General features: G+C 40.2%; 1 protein-coding gene across 3 annotated transcripts in view; it reads right to left on the bottom strand.

Annotated features, from left to right (window-relative positions):
* Positions 1 to 26,343, bottom strand: part of ABLIM1 (actin binding LIM protein 1) — a 144,536-nt gene that overhangs the window by 11,762 nt on the left and 106,431 nt on the right. Inside the window, exons 10-20 of one of the 3 annotated variants that reach the window (XM_053983491.1) lie at positions 25,515 to 25,592; positions 23,262 to 23,417; positions 18,707 to 18,742; positions 17,318 to 17,447; positions 9,043 to 9,147; positions 6,723 to 6,770; positions 4,217 to 4,363; positions 2,455 to 2,546; positions 2,222 to 2,318; positions 856 to 917; positions 488 to 548 (exon numbers count right to left, since the gene is read on the bottom strand). In XM_053983491.1, coding sequence (XP_053839466.1) covers positions 488 to 548; positions 856 to 917; positions 2,222 to 2,318; positions 2,455 to 2,546; positions 4,217 to 4,363; positions 6,723 to 6,770; positions 9,043 to 9,147; positions 17,318 to 17,447; positions 18,707 to 18,742; positions 23,262 to 23,417; positions 25,515 to 25,592 — 1,012 coding nt within the window. Of the gene's footprint in view, positions 1 to 487; positions 549 to 855; positions 918 to 2,221; positions 2,319 to 2,454; positions 2,547 to 4,177; positions 4,364 to 6,722; positions 6,771 to 9,042; positions 9,148 to 17,317; positions 17,448 to 18,706; positions 18,743 to 23,261; positions 23,418 to 25,514; positions 25,593 to 26,343 lie in introns of all 3 variants that reach the window. The other 2 variants (XM_053983489.1, XM_053983490.1) reach the window with 2 other exon arrangements.

Below are 26,343 nucleotides of genomic sequence, written 5' to 3'. Positions count from 1 at the left end.
GTAAATTTCATAAATAATATTGTCAATTTTTATTTGGCACTAACTGGTACCACATCCAGCTCAAAGTCATAATGAAGATCATGAGCAGCAATGGGGATTAGAGGGAATTATCTCCCTTTCTTCACTGTGGCACATTGTTTCAGGCTGCACAGTGGATGGTAATTTTCAGAGAAAGAAAACACAAAACTCACAGAACTCAGTTCATATTCCTGATAATGCACACGTAATTTGCTTTCCATTTGACCCAATGCTAAAGTATAGACAAGGATCAGTTCCACATAATAGATTTAGCAAAATAAACCCAACATTTTTAACAGGTATTTGAAGTGCTTTGAGTTAATTGAGTTTGCCAGAGAAAATGAAAAATTACTGAGCAAATACAAAGTAATCACATCCAGAGCCTTAATATAAAACAGCAGTAATGATCAAACATCATAGCATTTTTACATTTATTACTAATAGACTGTAAAAGGCTCCTCATCCTTACCTCTAACAGCACCACTCACATCCCCATAACTGTTGTACTGACCAAAATCTGTAGAGACCGGCTGTAACAGGAAAAGAGGGACAGAACATAAATTCACACTTCAAGACTTTACAAGCAGGTTGGTACTTGGGGAGAAATAAATTGCTTTAATTGTTTTTATTTCTCCCTCAAATTTACAACATTTCTTCCTTTGCTTTCTTGTTTTTTTAACAAAGTAGTTTGTGAGAGGAGAAAATAGGATTGGTCTGACTTCAGGTGGTTTTATAAGAAACACTTATCATACTGAAAATCCAATACAATTGATATGGAAATAAATAACATGGATAATTAAAGCCACCTTTCACTTCTCAAAATCACCATCTTCTTACCCTGTGAAGTCCATTTTTTCCATACCCAGGGAGAGAAGAGGTTTTGGAGGCTGAAGCATGTGCTGTTGAATGAGGAAGGGAAAATATTTTACTGGAAAAATCCCATGGAAACTAAAAAAACTACAGCACATGAGGAATCACCTAGTACAAAATACACAGTTAAAAGAGCAAAGCATACACACAGCTGAGACACACTGACTTTAAGAAACTCAGTCCCAAACTCAACACAGACTTCCACACATTCTGTAAGTTACAAACAGCTTTATCATGCCATGGTGGCAGGCCATTAATAAGGGACACTGATTTTTTCCAGGTTCAAAATCAAGGTGGTCTCCCCTGGATTGAAAATAGTGCTCATGGATCATCCATGGCATCTGCTTTGGCATCACCCCCGATTCCAAAAGGGAATTGATGATGGCAGTGATTATTCCTGCAAAGAGGGATGGACACATCTCAAATAAAGAAATTCTTCAACCTGTGCTAACGTTAATAAAAAACCCATAAGCTCTGAGTTGAGCAGGTAGACTCTGGCCCCATAAAAATTAAAGACAGTGGGTGAGAGCCACAGGAATCCTCTCCAAGGCCATCAAGGCAACACACTTATAAAATAGGGAACACAAGGAAATCTTAGTTTGCTTGGCAACTGCTCCAGTGGATGACTCCAGAGAGACTCATCTTGTCTCTTCTTGGCTTAAAGTACAGCTTTCATGTTACAATGGCTGGTGAATAAAGAGAGTAAAATAAAAGTCCCAAACTCTTTGGAGATTTGAGAAGGCCACAGCCATATATCAAAATGTGCAATGAGGCAAAGAATCTAAGTCACTAATCTAAGTTAGCTTTTGTGCTTTTGCTTTGGAACAAAATACACCCAGTTAAAATGTCAGCCCAGGTCAAAACACTGGCCATGTTTGGAATATGCAGCCTCACTGTCAAAAATGCTGAATATCTTTCCCTGGGAGAAGAGACTAAGCAGGGATAGGAACCACCAGTGTAAGCAAAATATGTTGTTGTAACAACACATTTAATAACCTAGCCTATTATTGTGTGTGTGATGTCATAGTCACTGAACACTTCACCCCACTCCTCATCTATATTAAAGCAGCTCTCTCTTCAGAATTTCCTGAAAATCCTCAGCCTCATATTTCTTCTAATTAAAAAAACCCATGATATTCCTCCCCTCACCAAAACCAGGTGATGAATCAGGCCACTCTTTCAGGGCAGATCACCACATAAACACTTATCAAGTAGCTTTCCCAGCTGTCTCTCTTCTGGGACACTACTTGATATGTGTATTCTACTTGATATGTGTACTCCGTGGTGTTTACTCCCATTGCTCATGATTAGCTTTATTGCCTCCATGAATTACCTGGAGAATCGTAACGACTGGCAGAAAGGGCTGACCTACCGCGACTCTCCTTTTCCATCTCTTCCTTCAATATTAACTGCCCCAGACCAGAGTTGAGCTACAAACGGCAATTAAAAAAGACATATCAATAAAATAAAGCTGACCAAGACGGTGGTAGGAATTGCTTACAGAAAGCAAAGGGGCACTTTTTTGGATGGTGCTCAGAAACAGCATGAGGACAAGCTTATAACCACCTTCATGAGCTGCTCCTCCTGCAACTGCCGGCGTCTCTGCAGCTCCTCATCATCTTCCTCCCTTCCACTTGATCTGCGTCTCATGTCAGCTCCTGCTTCCACAAAACCACAGCACAGAGAGAGCTTTGTGCATCAGTTCAACTGCAGCTCGAAGATTTCAATGCTAGTTCACAGAACTGGTCAGTTTGATTTGCTGAATAAACAAAGCAGTATTCCTCACAAAGTCAAAAGACTTTTTCAAAATTCCTTCTTAATAAAACTCACTTGGGTAGCCTGCCCTATAGTTATCAGGCTTGTTATAAACTAAACAAGAACTTAAACTACACACAAGTTCCAAACCAAGCAATGGTCCTGGATACAAAAGTCATGATTGACCCTAATATAGAAAGGAGCTCACGTTGCTGGTTCTGGAAACCTAGGGTTTAATAACACCAGCAGCTGGATTCACAGCTGAAAACCTAAAGTCTGATTTACATTTACTCTTTTATCTAGACTCAGAGAAGCAAATCTGAATTAACATTTCAAAGGGATAATGAAACTACATTAGTCTCCTAAATGAACACTCTTATTTGAAATAAACAAGGCATTGGTTTTAGTCTAAAATGAAGTAAACTAATTTGATCCATTTGATAAAGCTGAAATAAATTAAGGGACAGGTGTTCTACATTTTACTTCCTTAGCTTTTATTGAATAGTTTTTATTTTCTTGAATATTCTCAAGAAATAATCCAGTACGGATGCCAGGACAATTCCATGAATACACAGGTTGTGCTATTGTTGCAAGCATTTAGACAGCAGTTCTATTTTTTTCTGCACAGGGCTTTATCTGATATAGTTATTTACCAACCCTCTGCTGACAAACTCAGTGTTTGAAGTATGTAGACATTTCAAGTATGTAGATGACAGAGCTTCAAGTACATTGATGTTATTCCTGTGACTCAGGGACTCTACATGTTTGTCAGGTTGCAATCCCAACTGAAGGACATTTTCAAAAAGCTGCTGCTGCATGTGCAGCCCCTTCAGTTGGTCTCTGAGCTCTCCCACCCTGTGTCTCCTCTCCCAGAACTTCTGTGAGGATCCCACTGTTATGAAAGCCATACATTCCCTCACAGAGACCTGAAACAAACACCACCTCAGTGCTTCAGACATGACTTCAGGAATCAACCAAGCTAGATTGCTTATTTTATGCTACAGGGGTCAATAAAAACACAACAGAGGGAAAAAATACAAAGAAAAAAATTAAATTGATGATGCATATGGATTAAAGAAGAGAAAATATGTAGTGCAATAACACAAAAGAAAAATATGAAGTCTGTAGAAACAGTAACTCTGAAAATCAGGAATTATTTAGTCTGTTAATTGTTCCAATTCAGTCGTCGCTTCTTGCCATGAAATTAGTCATGTGGTTGGAAACAATCATGTTTTCTGTGGAATTTTTGCTATTAGCTTTGGACTAAAAGATTAAATAGCATAACTGAAAGAAGTCAGGATTGTGCGACACACCACACCTTTTAAGCTACTGCACTAGAGTTCAAAAAATTTGCTTAATATCTGTGTGATAAAGTCCTTTAGCAAAGCCTCTTCTACTCAGTGCAATTCCACAGTTTCAGACACTGAATAGTCTCACCAAGAGAACTACCCTTTGTGGTGAGCATCTGGAGTGGACACCACCTTTCCTACACATTTTTGCAGCTGCACTGTCCGTGTCCCCTGCTCAGCAGTACCTTTGGAGCCACAGAGATGAATGGTTTGTGCTTGCATACCTATGGCAGCCAGGGAGGGAGGGCCTGGCCAGTGGTCAGTCTCAATCTTTGGTATCTCGTTGGGTGCTGGTGCATGAGCTGCTGGGAACTTGGAGGACTTGATGATATCCTCGGAGGACTTGCTCTGTGCTGCCAAGGCAGCTGCATCTAGATGGCAATCAGGGAACTTAGCTATGTAATGATCTGGAGCAAAGGTCAGCTTTATTTTGGCAAAATTTTATACTTCACAAGAAAGTTAGTTTTCAAAAGCAAACATTTTCATGTTTTGCTTTTCCAACTGCAGCTTGAAGCAAAGCAATGCCTTTTTCTTGCCAGTAGATTGGAATCAAAGCTTCCTCTCCTCCCGCATCCCCACCCCAAAGATAACCCCAAATCAGCCTTGGATTTTACTTCGGTTTCACAGTATAAGAATGATTATGCAAGAGTGAGAAAATGCAACCTAACAGTATTTGCCAATATCTCTTAAGGACAGCTGATTATTTACGAAGATGAACTCAGATTTACATACTAATAAGTTTTCCCTCTACGGGAAGCAAACTAATAGATTTGAGTAACAGTACAAATCCTAACACTACTGATGCTAATTACTTCATCTGTGAAAAGCTGCAAAACAAAGAAGAAAAGAAACCTGAAACAAGTATGTTTAACTAGGGGATTTTTTTTTTTTTTTTTGTGCTGCATGCCCTTGCTTAGAGCATGCAGTAGTAGTAAAAGCAGATATGAACTTATTAATAAATACTAAATTCCATTAAGATCAACTTGGCAGGGCACGGCACTTGCAAAGCAATGAACCTCACCAACAAATCAGCTTGGTAGTGGGGCTTCCACTTAAATTCCATTTTAAGCCAAAGCCAAGTAAAAGCATGTGAGGATGTGCATTATGGCTTTCTCTTCTTGACAATAAAAAATAAAAAAAAGAATCTAACAGGATTCAGTGTACATTAAACCCAAACTTAACTAGGTCTGAGCTGGAAAATGTTAGCTCAAATCACCTTTGCTTGTATGAGGCTATTGTATCAGTGGCAAGGGTTCCAGAATTTTCTTTCCTTTTCTCTTTTTTCTTTTTTTAAACAGAAAGACATCTTTTAACAAAGTGATGCACTGTGCTGCTCATCCAACACGTTCCTGGTAGTTAAGCAATGTCAGTGTTAGATATCATTGGGAATTCTGAGCAGTTGATGATTGGGAAACTCTAAGTGTAACTGCAGGCATGGAGGAAGCTGGTCAGAGTTTACAAAGTTACAGAGTTTACAAAAGCATGACTTCAAACAGTACTTACGTATTAGAATTGGTGATGTCAGTGGTTAAACATTCGCATGTTAATGGGAGGTGAGGAGATACATTAAAACCATAAAAATAAACAGAAACAATGTTAAGACTTTTTTTTCAAAATAAGCATATGGTTCGAAACTTAAAAAAGAAAGAGGGGAAGACCCTGATGTGACACCAGAGCAGTGTAATCTGCAGTGCTCACTCCTGACTACAGAGTGGACTTGTGGGCTTTCCTGCTCACTCCAGCTCAATGGCTCTCAGCCAACTGCTCATCTAAGCCCTGCAGTGCTGCTGATTTGCTACTCAACTCTAAATACATTTCACTGGATAAAACATCTGCAAAGGGATGAAAATTCAGAGTGTACAAATAATGGAGTCATCTGTCTTTCACCAAGGTAAATAAAAGCCATCTCTTATGCACAGCTTTCTGTTCACAACAGGAGGGAAGAGTGAACACAATCCTTTATGATGATTGCTTTATAATGTTCCTTACAAGAGTGAACACACTCCTTTAAAATGCAGCCTTCCCCTGTAGGACTAAAGACAGGCAAGGCTGTGGGCTTCTGCCATCATTGTCATTTCAGACTTACTATGACAACACCAACACCAAAATGCTTAGAGCACTGACATTGCTGTCCAACTCAGAACCCAAACACCTGGAAAAACAAGTACAGCAAACTACCTGAGCTACATCACAGGGCTGCGAATCAAATTAGCCCTGTCAGTGATAAGTCACCTATAATATCTTCACAAATTAAAGATTCTTATTTAAAGCCACATTAAAGGTACATTCAGAATTCCAGTCTGATTATAACATCTTCATCTTTGCTGCTGAAATAAATTATTGTACTGTATCTGTTTAAAGTAAGGATATTTCGTGAAGTCCCTGTCAGAAATCAGTCTGTTGTTAATCTATTTTAACATGACCAGTACCTGTACTCTTAAAATAAAAGCTTAAAGAAGAGAAATGCTGGAAAGTATCATAATGCAAACAGCAAAATCTCAGCAATTTTGCCATTAATATCCACATGGCAAGATTAAACCATATAATCCAAATGAAGCAACAGGCTTTAAAATATAATCACTTTCCAGGACATGCAATTACAGCTGCTTCAAGCTTGGACTACTAAATTTTTATGCTTGCAAAGTAAAAACTGAATGCTTTCCACTAACTGCACACTTTTTAATTCAGTTGACACTTCAACTTTGAAATAAAAAGGGAAAGGTCATTTACCGTGTTGTTTGTAGATGGGCGGTTTCCTGTAAATGTTGACACCTTGATCTGTGATATTAAGAAACAGAAAAAAGGGAATATGAAAACTACTTCAATTGTACATAAAGATAACTCAGCTACTAAAGCAATAGATATACCATATCAAGGATGTAGCACAAGAAAAAGCCAGAAAGCTATTTCTAGGTATTATACAAAATCGGATTATTTAAAGAAAACATAAGAACAGGTGAAAAGTCGAAGACATGTGGTATGAAGTCCTTTGGAGCTGATTCTGTAACATGTGGATGCATCAACTCATGAACCATCAAGTTTAAAGTGGGATAAAAGAGAAGAAATGTAAGCAGGCAAGACATTTCAATGGTGAAGATACAAGCCATTTGGAGAAAACTACCCCAAATAACTTTTGTGGAAAATTGTGCTTCAGTCAGAACAGCTCAATTTTCTTTCCAACTGACTGGCTGGATTGAACAGAGGAGAATGCAGTGAGCCTACAATTCACTTCAATAGCCACCTAGGACACTGCTTTGAACACTTCAGTGAGTCAAAGGGATTCTCTGTGCAGTATTCACTGATATGCTACTAATTCTCATACCGTAAGGACAGATTTTCTTTCTTTTTTCTCTAATTTTTTTACACAAGGCCCACCATATTGCGTATTACCTATGTAAATCAGAATAAAAACACTTCCCAGAACTCTAATGCAGTAAAATCTACAGCATGTCTAAATGATACCATATTTTTCCAAATAATAATCTAAGACAGGAACCATTTTGTTCTAAGCTACCTTCCCACCCGAGCCAACATTTCGTGCATTCAGCACAGCTACAAATACAAAAGCTAATCCAAAATCAGCACTACGTGCCAAAATCTTATTAGAAGAGCAAATTGAGCTACAGGGAGCTAGAAAATTAATGTCAGAAACTCATTTTGCTACTTTATGCTGCCTGAAAAAAGTTTTCAGTTACATTAGAGTGAAAGATGAAAAGGAATTTCAGAAACACATGTGCTGTATCACAGATCCAATTAAAGTGTTATAGGAGACAACTTTGCCTTTGGTGGTAAAGAAAGTTAAACTTAAAAATCTATTGAAACAGAGGCAAATCTTACTCTGCAGAACCCTACATCCTTAAATAAACAGGCAAATCATTGCACACAAAGGCTGTGGCATTTCATTCCTGTGTGGAATCTCATATGGCCACTTGACCAGCAAACAGGTATGAACATTACAAGGGTAGTCATGCAGTGCTTTTGCGCACACGGACACCAGAAAGCTCCAGGGAGGATGGGAGCACAGCTCCTTCCGTGGCTGCATGGCCCCAGCTGGTGAGGAGAGCTCCCACACCATGCTCCAAGTCATTTCTCACAGCTATTCATGCAATTAGGCTGGAGTTTAGTTGAGGCACCGAGAGCCAGGTGAGCTAAAGCGGTTAAAAGAGCCAACCTCAGCCAAGCCAGGTCACCCTGACTGAAAGGGGATGTGCACAAAGTGTTTATCTGCCAGATTTGAGGAGAGGAGGAAGGACAGTAACCTCTGGCAGTGAGGAGGAACACCAGGCTGAAGGGAATCTGAAAATAACTGGATAGAACAAGGCTTTCAGCTAGCACTGAGGCAGCCAGATCCATGTCCAAACCCTAGGGACACACAGCTCATCCCATCAAAATCCAAGACACATGGTCTTCTCAGATGCTGGAACAACTGTGGAGCACTCCAAAACAGAGACTGCTCTCTACAGAAAGGACATCCTAAGGCACACATATCCTTGTGGATCTGCAGGTCTCTCTGAGAACACCAAGCCATTGCACAGAACAAGAAACAATCTCACCTGAAATAGAACAAGAAACACCTCACCTTTAAAAAGAAAGGGACACTAAACTAGAATTGTTGTGTTCAAGACTGAAACAAGCCACAACAATCAGAATGAACAATATATGGTAATGGCTCACTGGCCACCTCTTTTCTGCATGTGAATCAAAACCAAGTCCTCTAAAATTAGCAGAGCTATGCTGGTGCTCAGCTGGTGCAACTGTGAGAAAAATCAAGCCCTACATAGTTCATATACAGCTCAGAGGCCATCAGCCAACCCTGAAAAATTAAGCATTCTAAGAGTGAAACACCTGACCCAGAGAATAGGTAAAAATCACAATAAACCTCTACGTTTCTTAAGGCACTAATCCTCTCAGCAAGCCCAGAAGCAGTTCCAAATCCTGAGGGTGCAACCCATGGTGAACGGTGTGAAACGATGGAGACAAGACAGAAGTTACAAAGGCTACATTCTACACTGTGACAGGACAGCAAGACACACACAGTGCCAGCTCCTACCTGGAACATGGAAATGTTTAGGGGCCTGAGCGTAAGTTGGAGTGAGAGGGCGACTGTCAGGCCGATAGGGGACAGGGGAGTTCCGACCGCTGGACGGCTCATTGCCTCCAATGAAAGAATGGAGAAAACAAAATGAGAAGAGGGAGAGCAATAATAAAAAAAAATAAATAAAAAAAAAAAAAAGGCAAGCCCAATCAAACCCAAACAAAACTGGTGGAATCAAAACCTCCAGGGAGAAAAGAAGTTGAAACAAAAATATAAATACAAACAATAAGGAGAACTGGTAGTAGCCCTGGTGACATTTTTTCCCCACTGATATTCCTGCAGAGACAAAAATTCATGTTCAGGCTGGAGTTGAGGTTTGAGCAGCTCAGACTCATTCTGATGGCATGCAGGCTGGAGCTCACAGCTGGTGATTAGATGGGCAGTATAGGAAAGAAGAATGGAAAGTTACTTGGCAATGATTTTTTTAGTACGGAGATTGATATTTGGAATTAATAGGCGCAAACACGGAGCAGAGTATTTGATATGCAAACCCAAAGCAGATAGAAGCAGATGCCGGCAGTAACTACAGTTCACTAAACCAAAAGGGTACAGAAACTAGAAACAGAAAATAGCTGTTAGGTCACTTGGCCCATATTTAAAGGCATAACTGTTCCTCAAACACTCTTTCATTGGTTTAGGAAAATTCTGATATGGCAAAATAATTTGTAAAGCAATGCAGCCCATCTGGTGGCTGAGCACACATCGTTCGTGCCGCTCCAAATCTGTCAATGCCAAATTTGGTTCTGATGAAAATACTTCCCCACTGCTGATTTAGCAAATCTGAATCTAATATCTAAAAACCTTAGTTCTAGTTTGCACACACAGTTTGTTCCATTTGTTGCATTACTTTTACTGGGACTACCTCTTTTTCTCCTGACAATGCACCACAGCAATCCAATGGCCCTGAAAATTTCTGTGTCTTGCCAGGGAGGGAGGGCTGTTGCACAACCACGATGGTGGATCCCAAGGATCAAGACTTAACAGCCAGATATCCATTCACATCTGTGTATGTGTACCTTGAAAGAATGCAGCTGACTCTTTTATTGTATTGTTCTTCAAACTAAAGCAAACTCACACAAAGAAAACCATCCACATGGGTGCTTATTTCACATGGGTGGGCGTGACCCCAGCAGTGAAAAGTAGGGGAACACTAAGTCTCTTCCATTTTTAAAGTATGCACAAGGACTTAAAAAACCCTAGACATGTTGATTAAGAAAGCAGGAAAAAAAAAATGGAGGGTGCAGGAGGAAATGATAACAAATACAGAAGGGCTATAAAACATAAGAAAAAATAAATTTCAGGCCTGTTTCTTATGTCCTATTAGAGGCCCCAGCACCTTAGACTCAGCACACTATTTATCTATTTGAGGTGGGGAAACAGGTGTGGGAGAAGGAAAGAAGTTTTCTTTACAATTTACACAATAAATCCTCTTTTACTTGAACAGTCATCTACCAATCTAAGAGGCACTAAAGGGGAAAAGAAAAAAGCTCTTTTACAATCCTTGCTGAGATTGCCCCAGAGGCTTCAGCCAGTATATAAGTTAACCCACTGCATACAACTGTTTTAAAAATTACATGCACGGTTCAGGGGGCTTGGCTGTACAAAATTTGTCCAGAAGAATGCATGTGCAAAATTCTATATTTAGCACTTTGACATTTCAGCCCTAAATGACATGATGCTCTTTCAACCACATGTGTTGATGGTGGTTTTCAATTCTGGGTGCAGAGTTGCTGAGCTTCTGGCCAGGTAACAGTAAGGGCTAGGTTTGCTACCTCTGAAAAGCAGCATGAATGAATAGTTAAACATTATTGTTATATCTCAATCTATAGGCCTTTACTTAGCAATTCCAATATTGTGATCTACTTCTCTACCCTTTGAGATATTGTGATGGTGAAACACCTCACTTGATTTTACTTATGTCTCTTGATTCTGCTGAGAAATTTTGAGTTAGTTTTCAGCAAAATCATTGTTTTATAAGGAAAAAACCCATAAATATTAATATGTCTTGAGAAACAGTTGTTTATAGAAAACATGTCACTCTGCCTTTTTGCTTCCTTTGGCAATAATACTCAGTGGAAGAGAAAAAACAAAAGGGATTTATTGGCCTGTGGACTGGTCTCAACAGAAGAGTCACATATACATTTTACCTGTTGGGAACTGGTAGACTAAATGTGTGCATGTTCAATTTGCAAGGCTTCTATCACCAACACTACAAATACAGGGAAGAAACCCTTCTTAGATTCCTCTCTACCTCTAGACACAACTAAGTGTGCTCACACCCATAAATGCATGCTGGCTGGTCTTGCATCTGGGACACAGATAATTTGTTCAGAGAGAACTGGACATGCTGTATAATGCACCCAGTACCAGGCAGACGGTCACTGTGGTATCATGCTGCATGTGATGCTTTATAGATGCCTCTGTTGGCTTCTATTTCCTGGGGTACCTAATGACTCCTGCTAGTAGTAACAAATAACTCCCCTTTACACTTCCTCAGCCTCATTGCCTCCAGCCTCTGCAAGAAGGAATGGTACATCCACTTAGATTCCCATCAGGCCATCCCTGAGGAGCCCACTCTCATAACGAGGCTTAAGTGCTTGGGATGCAGCAGCAAAACCACCCACAATTTATGGAAGCAGTGCCAACATCTGTGGAATGTGCACATTCACAGAGGAAAGCAGAGCTCCTGGCTGCCTGTACCTGTTTCCCAGGGCCTCATGGCCAGCCTGCTTGCAGCTTTACATAAAAACCCACTGAATTTGGGTTCCTTGCCTGCACAGAAATGGCTCTCGTACTGTTGCAGATATGCTGTAACTACTCTTAACTCCCCAAAGCAACAAGAGCACTCCAGTTCATCAACACTGTAGAAAGAACTAATTCTCACACCCTGGTCATGAAGTTGAATATGTCTGTGTGTAGGTGGAGGGATGTTAAGAGATAATGGAACAAACTTAATCTAAAAATCAATCATTAGAGCACAGCAGAAGGGAAATTCAGAGGCTATTTTTTTCTTTCTTTTTACTCCATCAGGTAGTGTTTTCTATAGCTGAATTTGTTAGGCAAGTTGCCCTAGCAGCCAGGAATAGAATTGCTTGCCCACACACAGCCCAGTGTAATGCAGGTCCCTGCTGCCTTCTGAAGTGCTCATCACTGGGCTCACTGTGGGATTCACAAGCTCAGCTCACAGAATCAGGCCAAAAAAACCCATATGCAACCAACACAGCCTTCTGTCAACTTGCAACCAACACTGAGCCTTCTGTCAGGTTCCAGTTTAGTTGCTCTACTTCTGAGTAGACATGGGAAAACAAGCTCCACAGTACCTGAAACCCTTACTCCTGTTCAGGTTTTGTCAAACTATCATACATCTTCTTGAACAGATGTGTAGCCTTTATTTCACACACGAAACTGAAAATCATTGAAAAATCATTGAAAAACACAATTGTCTTCCAGAGCAGACCACAAAACCCTGGAAACAGTTACCAGGTACAGAAAGCATTTGATTTCAGAGACCTGCCTCAGGGAAGGAGTGAGGGAACCTATGAAAATCAAGGTCCAAATTCTCTATGAAGGTGGATAGATTCCTCATGGGAAGGTCTGCGAGCAAAGGAATACACATTACTTTGGAACCCTTTTACATGGAAATATTATGGGGGCTTTGCAATATTCTTGAATGCCTCTGAAAAATTCTAGGCATGCAAGATGAAATCCTGGCTCTCAATGAGGGTTCTGTCTCTGATTTCAGAAGGGTCAGGGTTTCTTTCATTTGTGGACTTGTTTTAGTTCTTTCATAGCAAAGACAGTGCTTTATTGAGGCAAGACCAAATTCAATGGAGAGTCCAAATTAGATTAAATGAAGTTTAAACTGATGCACTCTTCCAGCTTTTTCAACATATATGTTACATCAACAAACTCTCACTCTAAGGCATGTTTAGCCCCTTTCACTCGTCCAATTTCTTTATTTCTGGCTGTGTTTATAAGGTTTAATCATTATGCTTCTTTAAGCCTTATGTTATATGAAAACACACTGAAACTGGTCTAAATGTCTTCTTTTCTGGCCTGAGTATACAAAATAACATGGGTGTAATGTGTAATATGACACTTCACTTATCATTATGCTGCTGGGAAATCATGCCCCTTTACCAAAGCAGTTGAGAAATGATCTGTATTTTCTGACTCCTAAAGGGAAAACCCCCAAAAGATATCATTTTGTGAAATCTTTCTTACAAACCTACATCAAGGTCACCTTCTTGCTAAAAGTACAAGTGAGAAAGGCTGAGCCACTAAAAAGATCACATGGTGCCTCTTCTGTCCCAAAATTTGAGCTTTCCGGAGCTTGGCTGAGTTATGACACATAAATGCTGTCCAGGCCTTCAGAAAATTGAAGATTCCTACAACAGCTTTCAGGACATACCTGATAGAAACCATACTCCTCCCCTCCCTCTACCGCACTTGCAATCCCACTTGGCCTTTTCTAACAATAACTGAGAAAGATACCTGACCTACATGCCAAGGTGATTCTTTGCAATCTGAAAACAATAAACATGGATTTTCAATAGTTCTTCTCATTTATCTGTTGAAGAAACTATTTTCTCAACAGAAAAAGAATGAAAATGCCACTTGAAAGAGTGTGAGCATTAATTTGGATTTACAGCAAAGAAATGTTGAAATTGCAAGGACTATGAATTAACTGCATGCTGAAATGAGCAATATAGCTATTTTTAAGGGTCCCAATCTTTTTAAGTGATATTTTTTCTTAACAATAGAGACATAGTAGAAAAGTGGACAGTGCGATTACCAAAAATTATCTTAAAAAAGGCAAGAATAAAATTAGCGGTGGTGATCTGAATGCTGAAAGAGCTATGATGTTGAGATCTCTTAGCGTTTCCTGAAACTTCATGGCAACAACTTTCTTGCAACTGCTTTTAATTATCTCCAGTTTATGGATATCTATATTAATCAATGGTGTCAGATTGGAATCTATGTTCAATTTACTCAGCTTTGTCTTTTTGAGCTCTGGTAGGTGATATAAGCTATGACCTTCTCCCCCCAAACAGAAGAGATGGCCCAGCCAAGGGCTCCAATAGAACTCAGAGTAAAACCACATTCACAAAAAGCAAGAAATAAAACTAAAAGCTTATTGAGCTAAATGAGTTCCTTGAACAGACACAGTGAAAGAAGAATCCTCCAAATCAAACTATGGAAAGTAAAAGATTTTTAAAAAGACCAGATCCTCAAATAATGTAAATCCTTGCAGTGCTACTGCCTTCAGCAGAGCCTGCTGATTTGCACTAGCTGAGGAATGGCCTAGAGATTTTCATTTTACTTTGTTGGGCCCTAATTATTGCTAAGGTGAATAACAAAGATTAAGTTCCTTGTTGCCATTGATCTTTATATAATCTCTTTTCTTTTTCTTCTGCATATGTTTGATCACCTTGTTCTCATTCAGGCAATACTGTAATCAAATTTTCACTGCATGTTTTAAGAATGAGGCAGTAATAATTAAATTTGATAAACTAACTGCTGAAGGGATTCTTGTGTACTGCTTTAGAAAGAAGCTAAATTAGGCACATACAGGTTCTGAGTAATAAATGACAATGCTTCTCTGTGTACTTCTACCAGGTAAATGCTTAGTGACTCTTCAACTAGGGCCCTTAGAAATGACATATTTCCTCCAAAAAAAGGACATTATGTCTGTTCTAAACGTAGTTTTGAGTGCAACAGCACATTTCGAGGCATGCTCAGCTACACAGCCATAGGCAACCTCCCCGAGACACGCCTTCACAGCTCTGCCAGAGCGCCAACAGATCTCCAGCCTGGAGGGTACTCCCTGGAGAGAGGCCTGGCTCCTTACCTTTGACATGGGGGATGAAGTGGTGTCGGAATGGGGAGTTGGGGCGGGAGTCATGGAGCGCGGGGCCGCTGGAGCGCGGGGGTGCCACGCGCCGCGCGCCCAGAGCCAGCAGCTCTGCGGCGGCGGGGAGGCGGGGGCAGGACAGAACGGAGACAAAGAAAAGCAATAAGAGACAGGCAGGGAAGGAGGCTTCGAAGGAAGCAGAAAAAAAAAGGCATTGAACAATTAGGATTCTGGAAAGAAGGAAGGAGAAAAAACAACAAAACGGTTAAAGACGTGCCAAAGGGCCCCGTAAATGTTAAAACAAAATTACAGGAAGTGTTAGGAAGAGAGGCTTAGGTTTGAACTGCATCGCTAATTTAGCATAACATCATTGGCTTAATGAGCTTCTGAGCAATGCCTTGTTACTAGAAAGTAGCCTGCTACCAGCATGCAAACATCACAAACATTGACGCTCAATTAGTTAAGAAAGCAGCTGGTTTGAAAAGTGCCTGACCAAAAAATGTCACTCAAGAGGCATGCAATCTGTTTTCTATTGTTTTATGACATTCCAAAAATCCTGCCAACATCAGCTAGGGCACCAGTGGAGGAAAAGGCTGCAAACTTTTTCAGAACTTGTAGCACTTGATTTTTGAAGAACCTTATCCTGACAACGTCAGTACAGCAGTTCACTTCTCTCTCAAGGGCTAGCTGGGAGCAAAAGAGAAGTGATCTGGGACCAATGGGTTTATTCAGAGAGAAACTATTCTTGCAAAATAACGTGGTGAAAAGAAGTGCTATTAGGAGGAAAAAAACCACATATGTTTGTGCTATTATTCAATAAATAATTACTTTAGGAAAATTATTGAAGTAGCTTTAACAATTACCCCAAAACAGGGTATGAAACATCAAATGACAAATTATACAGAATTACTTCTGTGTCATATGAGGATCAGTAACAGGTGAGCCCAAGATGAGATCATCTGAACACAGATAAGTTTGAACAAATATCTCTCTAGAAAATCCTTCAGGCTGTGGACTTTGGAAAATTTTACATTGGATCACAAGTCCGGCTTGAGCCCATCTGCCCATCATGAGAGTTACATAAACAGAGATTGCTTCTGGGGAAGGTCTTTGACTGAACACAGACAGTAAAACTCAATCACAATCAAGTCTGGAATAGGGCAGGGATTTGTTCATATCCCTGAGACAACAGATAAAAATGGAAAAATCCCCTCAGACATGGAGAACCAAGGGACAGAAGTTTGCAGCTTTTTCACGTTTTCAAGTCCCTTTCAGTTTCAGTTGTAACGTCATCTTAAAACACAGTCATGTTGTCAGCACTAAGTATCAGACACAATTTGCTTCTGTCCCACCTCCCTTGGGTCCCTTAAATAAGGCATTCACTGACAGACACAGTGGGCTGCTTTCAGCCCACCCCCACTAGGAAATGGCTACAGCATTCAAGTTCCACAGTGGTGGCTCTATTATAAATCTTTAATTTTAAAAATGCAGCTCCTATTGCATATGGGCTTTTGGCATCCCAACTGTTCAGCTGTAATCACTAAGGAAGATGAAACCGTGCAATTGTATCAATTAATTTAAAAACAGATCACAAAGATTTAATTCATTACCATACACAATAAAATCAGTCTTGAAAAGTCTTAAATGAGTAGCATTTAGCAATACATTTTTATGCATTTTGGGTGTGGATGAATAGTTCATTTTCATATCATGCTTTTAGATACACAACCAGTAATTTGAAGGCACTGGGAACCTGAATGACCTGCAAATTTTCTGTATTGTACATAGGACTTGGTACATCACTGCTAAACCAGAAATAAAGTACGTTTTCAAGTGTTCCTGGGCAATTGCCTACAGCTTTAATTAAAAAGATACCTTCTGAGTCCATGTCTTAAAAACTGACAAGCAATTTGGAACATATAGGTGTTTTGCTTCTGAATATGAGATTCTATGGCTGCATTGAGCTTTAAATGAATTTTTTACAAGGGAACAAACCTAAATTACTAACTTCTGTACAGTCAAGCCGTAATTTTTGTTTCCAATATGTGATACTTGTCCCAAACTCCAGAATGAACTTTGTGATTCACCGCTGCAAATTTTCTCTTGCTTTCAGAAGCATACAAATATTTTAAAAAGAATTGACTGGAAACAAAACCAGAAGATCCATATTTATGATGCAAGAAACAGTCAGCCTAGTGCAAAAGACTATGTCAATCCAGAACGAAAAATCAGGTAGAAAACGAGACATTAAAATATACAACAATTTTTCAATCCTAAACTTCCACTTCTAAGAGAAAGAAGTGCTTCACTGCACCACTGAGTGACATAATAAAGAAACATTATTTTTGCATGGATTTGTAAAGCAGTTGGCCTTACCAGGTCTGTGGAAGTGCTGGGGGGAACGTGACATGGTGGGGGTGTAGCTGTGCCGGCTGTACACGGGAGAGTTAATGGAGCCCTGGCTGGTAGACCTGTGAATCATGCGGTCCCGAACGTCCTGGTAGCCCTGCAGGACAGAGGCAGCCACTGGTAAATGTAAAGGCACAGAACACATTTTTAGCAGCACTTAAGTTCCGTGGATCTGAAGGCATCAGCAGAAGCGACTGAAATAGCAACATCCCTTAAGCTTTCAACCTACTTCATTAGCACTGCTCTCCAAGGATCTGCTCCAACCCATTTTTATAGTCAGAATTCAGTCTTGGAAGGTTCCAGCTCCACCTAATTCTATTTCTATTAAACTTTATAATAATCCTAGATTTGCCCACATTCCCTGACTCCATAAGGGAAGCTACATCCAGAGCATGTGTGTCCTGCAGTGTCCTGCACAAGACACACGAGCTGGCCATCAGCGAACTAACTCGGAGACCAGCAAGAATTCAATAGCTGCAGCAGAGAGCTCTCTGTGGCTAAACTGACCATGTGTCACCAGCTACATCAGCAGGTATTTATATCCAAATCAGATTCCCCGTGCATCTGAAAACATGACACCTTGTATAGCAAAATTCAGTGTACTTGGTTTCTTGGGGGTAGAAACAGACAATAAGAGAAACAAACAAGAAACCTCAAAACAAACTACACCCTCACCCCCACCCCTCCATGAAGCAAACTAAACCAGGACAAAAGGGAAAGGACTGATTAATGCATGAAGATTTACAAGAAATTTTACAGTCCCTTAATTTTTAACTAGTAGCAATAAGTACAGCTTTTATGTTGCAAAGAAGCAACAGGATAATGCAATGATAATGATTCTGCATCTACTGTATCCTGACAAATGACTTCCCAACTGCTCCATGTTATTAGGATGTTCAAATTAACTCCTCTGGCAAAGCAAAACCAAACCAGACCATATAGTTATGTTTTCTTCAAGACAAAACTGCAAATGTTTCAGTAGCAAACATGGGTTATTATTTGGATGCTTAGAGCAGCATTTTGTCTCCTGTAAATCCTGCAGCTCTCGAGACCTGAATCCGCCCGTGCCACAAGGAGCAGGATTGTACCAGAAGTGACGCCTGCTGGACACAGGGCTCTGCTTTACAGACAGCAAGTGAAAGGAGTAGCAGCTCCACTTCTTGTACAATCTCTCAGTAAGAGCGTCATGCTTCCTTCTTAGAAATAATTTTTGTTAAGTTTCAACACTGAGGAAAACATGCCTGTGTGGCACACAGAGATGGATCCGACTGACAACAAACCCAACGCCTGCACTGGCTCGAGGGAATAATTCTAATCACAGTAGGACACTGCCCCCAAAGGTTCCACCAAACTTACTTCTGCAGAAGGGGTAGGTGATAAAGTCCTTGGAGACTGCAAAGATATAAAAAATAAGGTTATGAAATATCATTGCATATGCTGGGCCAGAAAATGGTAATCTAAACATTGCTGCAGATACTCTGACATGTGACAGTGTAAAGTGGCAATGCAGAAATCACCGAGACCATTCCAGCAATGGAATCTGGTTTTTTCACCTGACTCAGGGACTGGTCCATAAATGATTGATATTTAAAGTTTCTGGGAGAATCTTTATAGGCGTGATTAATTCAGTCAAGTACCATGCAAGATCATCTTAGCCATCTAATCATTGTGGTAATTAAAACACAGCTGTAAAGATCAAAATCAGAAAGAGTTATTAATTTAACAACCATGCCTATCATGAAGAAATCTTTAAAATGGAAATCAAAAGTAAATAAACTTAACTCAGAGCTTTGCATGGAAAATCAAAATACAGAATATCTTCCAGGATGAAGAATGTTTTCCTTCCAACACACACACTCTGGCAAAAATGTGCTTCTCCCCAAGGCCTTACATTTCATACCCATGCAAAGGAGCACGTAGTTGTCATCAACATTTCTTTGATATGACCTCCTTTAAATCTCTGTGTTCCTCTATGGTTACGTAAGGAGAACAGACAGGAAATACAAGCATGTGTACTGAAAGAACTGCACAAAGGCCAGTGGGCAGAAATATGCACAATATTATGAAAAGTTTCTGTAACAGAGACAGGGAAACTGAGGCAAGAAATACCTTTAGATGAAACATATGATTATGCATATACTGATGGTACAAACAAGAATAAAGGCTATGTGTAATTACCAGTTATGTGCTCTTCAACTACCAGGCAATTTGAAGCTGGGAGATCAGGATTTAATTATTTCCTTTGTGCACAAAACTTCAATATTATTTGTCATAGTAAACTGGCTAAGAGATTATGCTTTTAAATAAGACCACAATTATAGAATGATATAGTTATTAAGATAATATCTCAAAAGCAAAACTGCTGATTCTAGTCCAACTACTACACTAATGTACAACAGCAGTAGTGTAAAATGTATGCAGAGTTTCTGGTAATAAATATCCAGCTGGTAGATATCCATAAATTTTGGATTGAGAGACCATTCACTGTCATGGAGCTGGTGACACTGGAAATGCTAAGTATCCAAACAAAGGAACAACATTTTTTATTGGATACAGGACATCTCCTTCTCAGCAAGTTTCCAAAAAGCTGTTAAAAACTGCTTTTGTTACTTTCCATCAAAGCCTTGAAAGTATTTTATATTCATATTTTCCTACTTCCTATCATCTAACAGCAGCAGCTGTAAAACCTTGCTCCACACAGTGCTTTGGAACAACATTCTCTGAAAAACTGAGAGCTAACCTAAAACTTTCAATATGAATGAAAAAAGCACATGTTGTGAGGTACATTCCCACATTTTTCAACTAGCAATTCATGTGTTACTCTAAATAAATGAATTTCTGTCATCTGCTGGGGTTACCTGGATGCTGAGGTAATGGCTACAGTAAAAGGTAGTCATAGGAATCTAAGACTGGGAAGGCAGCCCAGAAAGTAGCATGCTGAATCCAGGTATTTTTCCCTTCTTGTATTTTTACTTCATCACTAGCTGACATCGTCTCGTGGCTTTTTGGGAAATGGAACCTCACTCTGCAGCCAAGTTATTGTTTCATCATGCACAGGTGAACTGTCAGATCTCAAACTCTGAGGCTGCCAAGGAATGTTTGCTTCTCCAGGTCTTTCAAAACCTGGTCTATCACAGAAGGCCACACTATGATCAGTTTGAAACACTCTGTGCAGGCAAGTGAGAAAAGCAGCTCCATCCCAGAACAGCAAGCCAGTGGAAATACAGTGATGACTCCAGAAGGGGGAAGGGAAAGAGATAGAGGAAGGGGAAGGGGAAAGAGAAAGAGGGTTTGTTCTGACCAAACTTACATAAAAATTTCTGCTGCAACAGGCTCAATTCTCAGTTGCTTTGAATCTGAGAGTCTGCACTAATATCTGAAGCCACAAAGGTAATTTTGTCGTCTGGGAAATTTCTGCTAGCTTTTACAGGTGTCATTCTGCATTTCACACTGATGCCATTTTAGCTGTCTTTTACCTGAACTACCAGGTGGGATCCCTGCTCCATTTTGAAGCACCTGTCATGTTAGAAAAAAATCCTTTTTTCATTTCATGTCTGCTTGTTTAGTGAAAGGTGCTTCAGAGCATTTAGTGCCTTCAACAAACAGAACACTTGAAATAAAAGGACATAAAGTGCTGCTTCTCGATATATATCCAACAAAAGCTGGAGCTGAGAAGAGACGGCCTCAGTGCTCACCAAGTTGCTGCTTGCAAGGCAGAAGTGACAGGTCCCAAAAAAACTGAATACCTGACAGTTTCTGGGAACTTCCTCGTCGGTAGCAGAGAATTAATTTCCGACCTGGTTTGTGTTTGCAAGGCCGATGACGGGCGGAGCCGGCCCGGGCTCCCCGCGAGAGGGCGCCGGGACAGCGCGGGAGGAGCGAGCCGGGAGCGCGGCCCCGCGGCGGCTCCGCTCACTGCCGTGCTGTTTTCTCCCTTTCTGTGGCTAAAATGTATCGTTTTCGTGCAGATTATTCCCTAGAATAAAGGTTTGTGTCCACCTCTGGATTAACTTTGGTGCCTCTTGCGCATCTCCCCTTGTACACCCAAAAATCTTTCTTTGCTGAGACTGGTGATTTTTTTTTTTTCTTTTTAAATCATGGTGAGGGGCATTTGTAGTTCTACAAGCATAAACCGAGGGTCTCCTTTTATTTAACAGCAACACATACACACCCTTTGCAAAGAGAATGCAGGTTAAATCACCGTCTGCACGACTAAACCTGTCACCTTCTCTGCTTTTAAAGATGATGGGGACTGATGTATGCTGTACCAAAATTGCTGTCACTCGATTACCACAACACAAACACAGGGTAAGGGATCACTCCACCCCAATGGGCTTGTGTTCTCATTAGGGCAAGGGAAGGGATGAGAAACAGATACAAAGAGGTGAGGTAACTTGCCCAAGGTGACAGAAGTCAGCAGCAGCACTGGGTGAAAACCTGAGATCTTCTGAAAAGAAGGTGAAAGCTCCTTCTGTTTCCAGAACAAACTTCTGTAGTCACTAGAAATTCACTGAATTTAATGCTGGTGAAAATACGGTGTAAGAAAACCCCAAAGGCTTTTTCTTGTTCCCAGAACAAGCATAAAAGCTGACAACTTACACCATACTGCTTTATCAGCTTCCAACATACTTCTTTGTCAGTAAGAAGCTCCCCTTTAAGGATTAACATAAGAAGTTCACCTTCTCTGGTGAGATTAGCTCCCCCTGTGTGACTAACAAGAGACATGTGTTTGTAGCAGGTTTTGTGCAATGGGTCAGGCCTGTTGGAACTGGTCAGAGGTCATCAATGCATCTCACAGTGGTTTTGAACCAGATGCCAGCTGGATTCACTACCAACATAAATTGGAGGGGAGAAATTCTGTAATGTTCTGACCTGTTAATCTATTTTACTCCTGAGCTGAATTTCCAATTCATCATTTAAAAAACTAGCTCTATAAAACATTTAAAAACAAAGGAGAAAAACTGATGCAGTTCTGACCTGCTGGTGGGCAGAACACTGATAAGAAAGCAGATTATTAGTCACATTGAGCTGGTGATCTACAGACCACTGGTGCTTGAATGATTTACTGTAATTTTTTCTTCTTCAACTTATCTTCATACTCAATTCAGCTACAGTCAGTAAGGTCACTGAGATTGCAGCAGTAAATCCATTTCCACGTCCATTTAGATTTGCATTCAGGAAGTCTGATTCAGAGACAGATGGTATTATATGACAAAGCCTGCCTCACAGACTGCACTGGAATAATGTAAATAGTAATTGCAGCTAAGGAAATTCACCTGAGAAAACTGGGGACTGACAATCTGAAACATACCTTCACATACAAGTTTAGAAGAATAAATGACACAGCTTTTCCTTATTGCTGCATGATACAAGAACCCTTACTAAGCATCAGCAGGTTAAGATGTGGGGCAGGTATTTCTATAGCACAATTAACTTGCTTTCCCAGGTGGAAGAGCACTTCATCCTGACACAATTTTATGCAGTATGTCTGGCAAAGTGCTCTGGTGATCTGTATTCCCCTGAAGTACCAGTGAGATAAGAATCCTGCTGCTCCTAGTACATAGAGTATCATGGTATTCCTCCTATTCTCTTGTGAATATTGGTGTTCCACAGCACAACAGCACATTGCCTTTTCCCTGACGTGCCTTGCCATTCCCAAAGATTAGGATATCCATGGGAGTTCTGAGGAAGCACACAGAGCCAGCCTGCATTCCTGCCCCCTGTGATAATGTAGGTGTCTAACCCTGCGGCTCCACGCGTGAGGCAGCACCGTGAGCGCTCCCAGTTCCCCAGATGAGACAGACACAAAGCAGTGTGAACAGCAGCAGCAACCACCTCCAGCAGTGCCATGGGAAGCAAAGCAGGCTCTGGATGCAGTGCACAGCAGAATGAGGTGCTGGTGGATCATTACCTCTCCAAGACTCTGTCTCTCCTGTCTGTCCTCGTAGGCGGAGGTGTAGAATGGCTCATAAGTAATTAGGTCTGGACGTTCAATGTCATAAATGGCCTTGACTTTGGGAATGGCTGCTAAATCCTTGTAATCAAGGATTTCATTGTCTACTTTTGCCTAAAGGTCAAAGACAGAAGATAAATTAACTTACACAAATGCACTGGCAATTTCTGTTTTACACAATTCATGATTTTGTGTATTTGTTGTCAGACTGTTGCTATGGAAACCCCTTTTTGGCACCCTACATGTGGAGTGAATGCTTCTTGTTCTTCTCCAGCAGGCCTCCTCTGCAGCAGCTCACAGTGTTTTCTCTTCTCTTAGGGAAGAAAGAACATGGCATATATAGATCTAGTTACAAAAGTTTTTTATCCCCAGTAGTGAGCTGGAAACTTCAGCTCTGCAAATGACTCATTTTGTGGCCTCAGGCAAGTATTTTCACCTTTCTGCTCTTGTTTTCCCATACGCAAAATGAGTGGTAACATCAATTTAGTTCGCTGATTACAGAGATTACAAAAGGATTTCATGCTGAAGAGCACAGACAGATACTCAATTTCTTAACTGTGCACACAAGAGGAAACAGAACTCATTGGAAGAAAATAAAAAGACAAGGAAGACTGTCAGGACTGGGTATCCAAACTCCCAAATAAAATAGTTACATTGCATTCATCACTCATCCTATGCCCAAGCTTCTGACTAAAGCTTTCACTCCTTACCAACTAGATGGTGCAAGCATGGACTGTTTTTTTCACTAAGACTGCAAGGAGATCTTAACTAGTTAAAAAAATAGAAATAGGAAATAAATTCCAAAGTCAGCTACACCCATTACAGGGAGAAAGAAAGAGGCCTTACATTTAGTTTAGATAACTAATATATTTCTTTACTTACAGAAAGACTTTAAATAAATCATCATACATGTTTATCTACCTTACAGAAATACATTTATGACTAAAATTGAAAGAGGGTATTCAAATTGTTTTTCAACCCTTCTAAAAGATACTTTATTCGTAGTAGATTGCATAAGGGAACTCACATTCACCTCTGCTCTTTCCGAGTGCTAGCACCTACTAATTTCAGATTAATATGCATTTGCCTTTGCAAGCTCTTGAACAACCACTGGTCTTGGAGGTTCTTAAGCAATGCCTTAAACTAGAAACAATACAAAACCTTTCTTGCTAGAGAAGCAAGGTTTGAAATATTTGGGATATTCACTCTCTACAAACAGACTCAAATCTGTTTAGCTTTTAATTACCAGATATTAAAAAATACCTTAAACCATTTTAATCCTTAAAATGTTTAGGTATGTCAATATATGTTATTTCTGTAGTATTTTTACCAGTTTGTTAATGAGGTGCAAATACATCTGCATACTCTTAATCCAATATAAATTATTACAGATATTTTTGTAGACCCTGAACAAGGCTGCCATGTTGCTCCACAGACAGTGATTTTGAGCAACAATTAATTTTCATAAGCTACAGTTTATGAAGTTGATATTACCCACATAATGACAGTTCTCCAGAACATGCTTTGTCTTCTGATATCTGCAGTGTCAACACTTTTCATATATCAGCTTATTTTTGTGGTTGTTGAAATGCATAGAACTAGAGTTTAACTCAGGATGTGAGATTTGTAATTTTGGACATTTTTTATGCATTATTATAAATGTAACTGCCTAATTTCTGGGGTTTACTCAACATTTTCATCTATATAATCTCAAGGTTATCAATAAAATCAGTGATTTAGTATTATGCTTAATAACATTTGTTCTCCTAAATTAAAAACACCTTTCCTTTCACAACTGAAAAATGTGATTTCTGACTTGGAACGTGTTGGATCAGATAGGTTTCTTTCAGTGTAGCTGACCCTGCTCCCCACATTCCTCAAGTACAGAGAGCAGACCTCTCAAAAACTGTGTATCAAAGTACACAGACCTCCTCACAAAACCCTTACAAAGTCGAATGACCCCTCTGCCCTCTGTCCCTCTTCACACCACCAAGTAACATCAAAAGATTTACTGTACCTTTCCAAGAGAAAGGTGACCTGGAAAAGGCCGACCCTGCTCTTGAAATCCTGTAGCTACACAAGCTACATGGCGAAGGTTTTAACAATTTAAGCACTAAGATAAAGCACCAGTATAAAAGTGATTTATTTCAGCATGGGTAGTTGATGTGCAAGCAAAGGCTCAGCAGCTTATTCATCAGAAGGAATACTTACATAGATAGTGTGGCCTGGAGAGCCAGGTATACTGGAACCTGGTCTGGAATAAATGCTTTCTGATGATGTTCTTGTAGGCTGAAAAACAAAAGGGAACTTTTGAGAGCAATCTGAAGCCATTAATGTTGGCAACTTCAAGTGAAGAAATCTGCATTATTGAAAATAACTGAATTTAAGAAAAATGTCAACACAAATGCAAGCATTCTGGCAAATCCCACAGTCTTGTGAGGCAAGTGGGGTTTACTTTTTTTTTTCTTTTTTGGTAGGGGAAGGGGTGGTGTGAGAGGGGAAGAGGTTTTCTAAATCATACAGTGTAAAAGACTAGACTGACAACAATAATGAACGAAATCAAACAACACCTGCAGAGACACTGTAGGAGCCATACAAAGAACCATCCAGGACAGTCCTGCTGGTCATTTTAGCAACAGGTTAGTTCACAAACCACTGTAGGGATCAGCAGTCCAGCAAACAAAACTGTTGTGAGGTGCACAGCACATATGTAATCTGTTTCCAGGTGTTCAGTCCCTGGATTTCCATTAGGAATGACATCATCAGAACTGAATTCAGCCTTCCTAAGTAAAAGGACCTGAAATCCTTTGCTTGGAGTTGTTCCCTACATCTGCAGCACAACCAAGATGCAGCAGGGAAGTCAAATGTCGGTTGCAGCCTCATGATTCCCCATACTGCAAAAGTCATGATGTTTAATGACAATGTCCTGCAAACTGAAACTCACGAGAACACTCTCATCCCTACAGAACCAGTGCTGCTACATTTAGTAGATTTTCCAACACTTTTTCAGGAATAAATACACACTGATGTCCTGGGGGAA

The sequence above is a fragment of the Vidua macroura genome, chromosome 8 (assembly GCF_024509145.1).
Source record: "Vidua macroura isolate BioBank_ID:100142 chromosome 8, ASM2450914v1, whole genome shotgun sequence".
In the NCBI taxonomy this organism is placed as follows: domain Eukaryota; kingdom Metazoa; phylum Chordata; class Aves; order Passeriformes; family Viduidae; genus Vidua; species Vidua macroura.
This window is presented reverse-complemented; position numbering and strand designations above follow the sequence as displayed.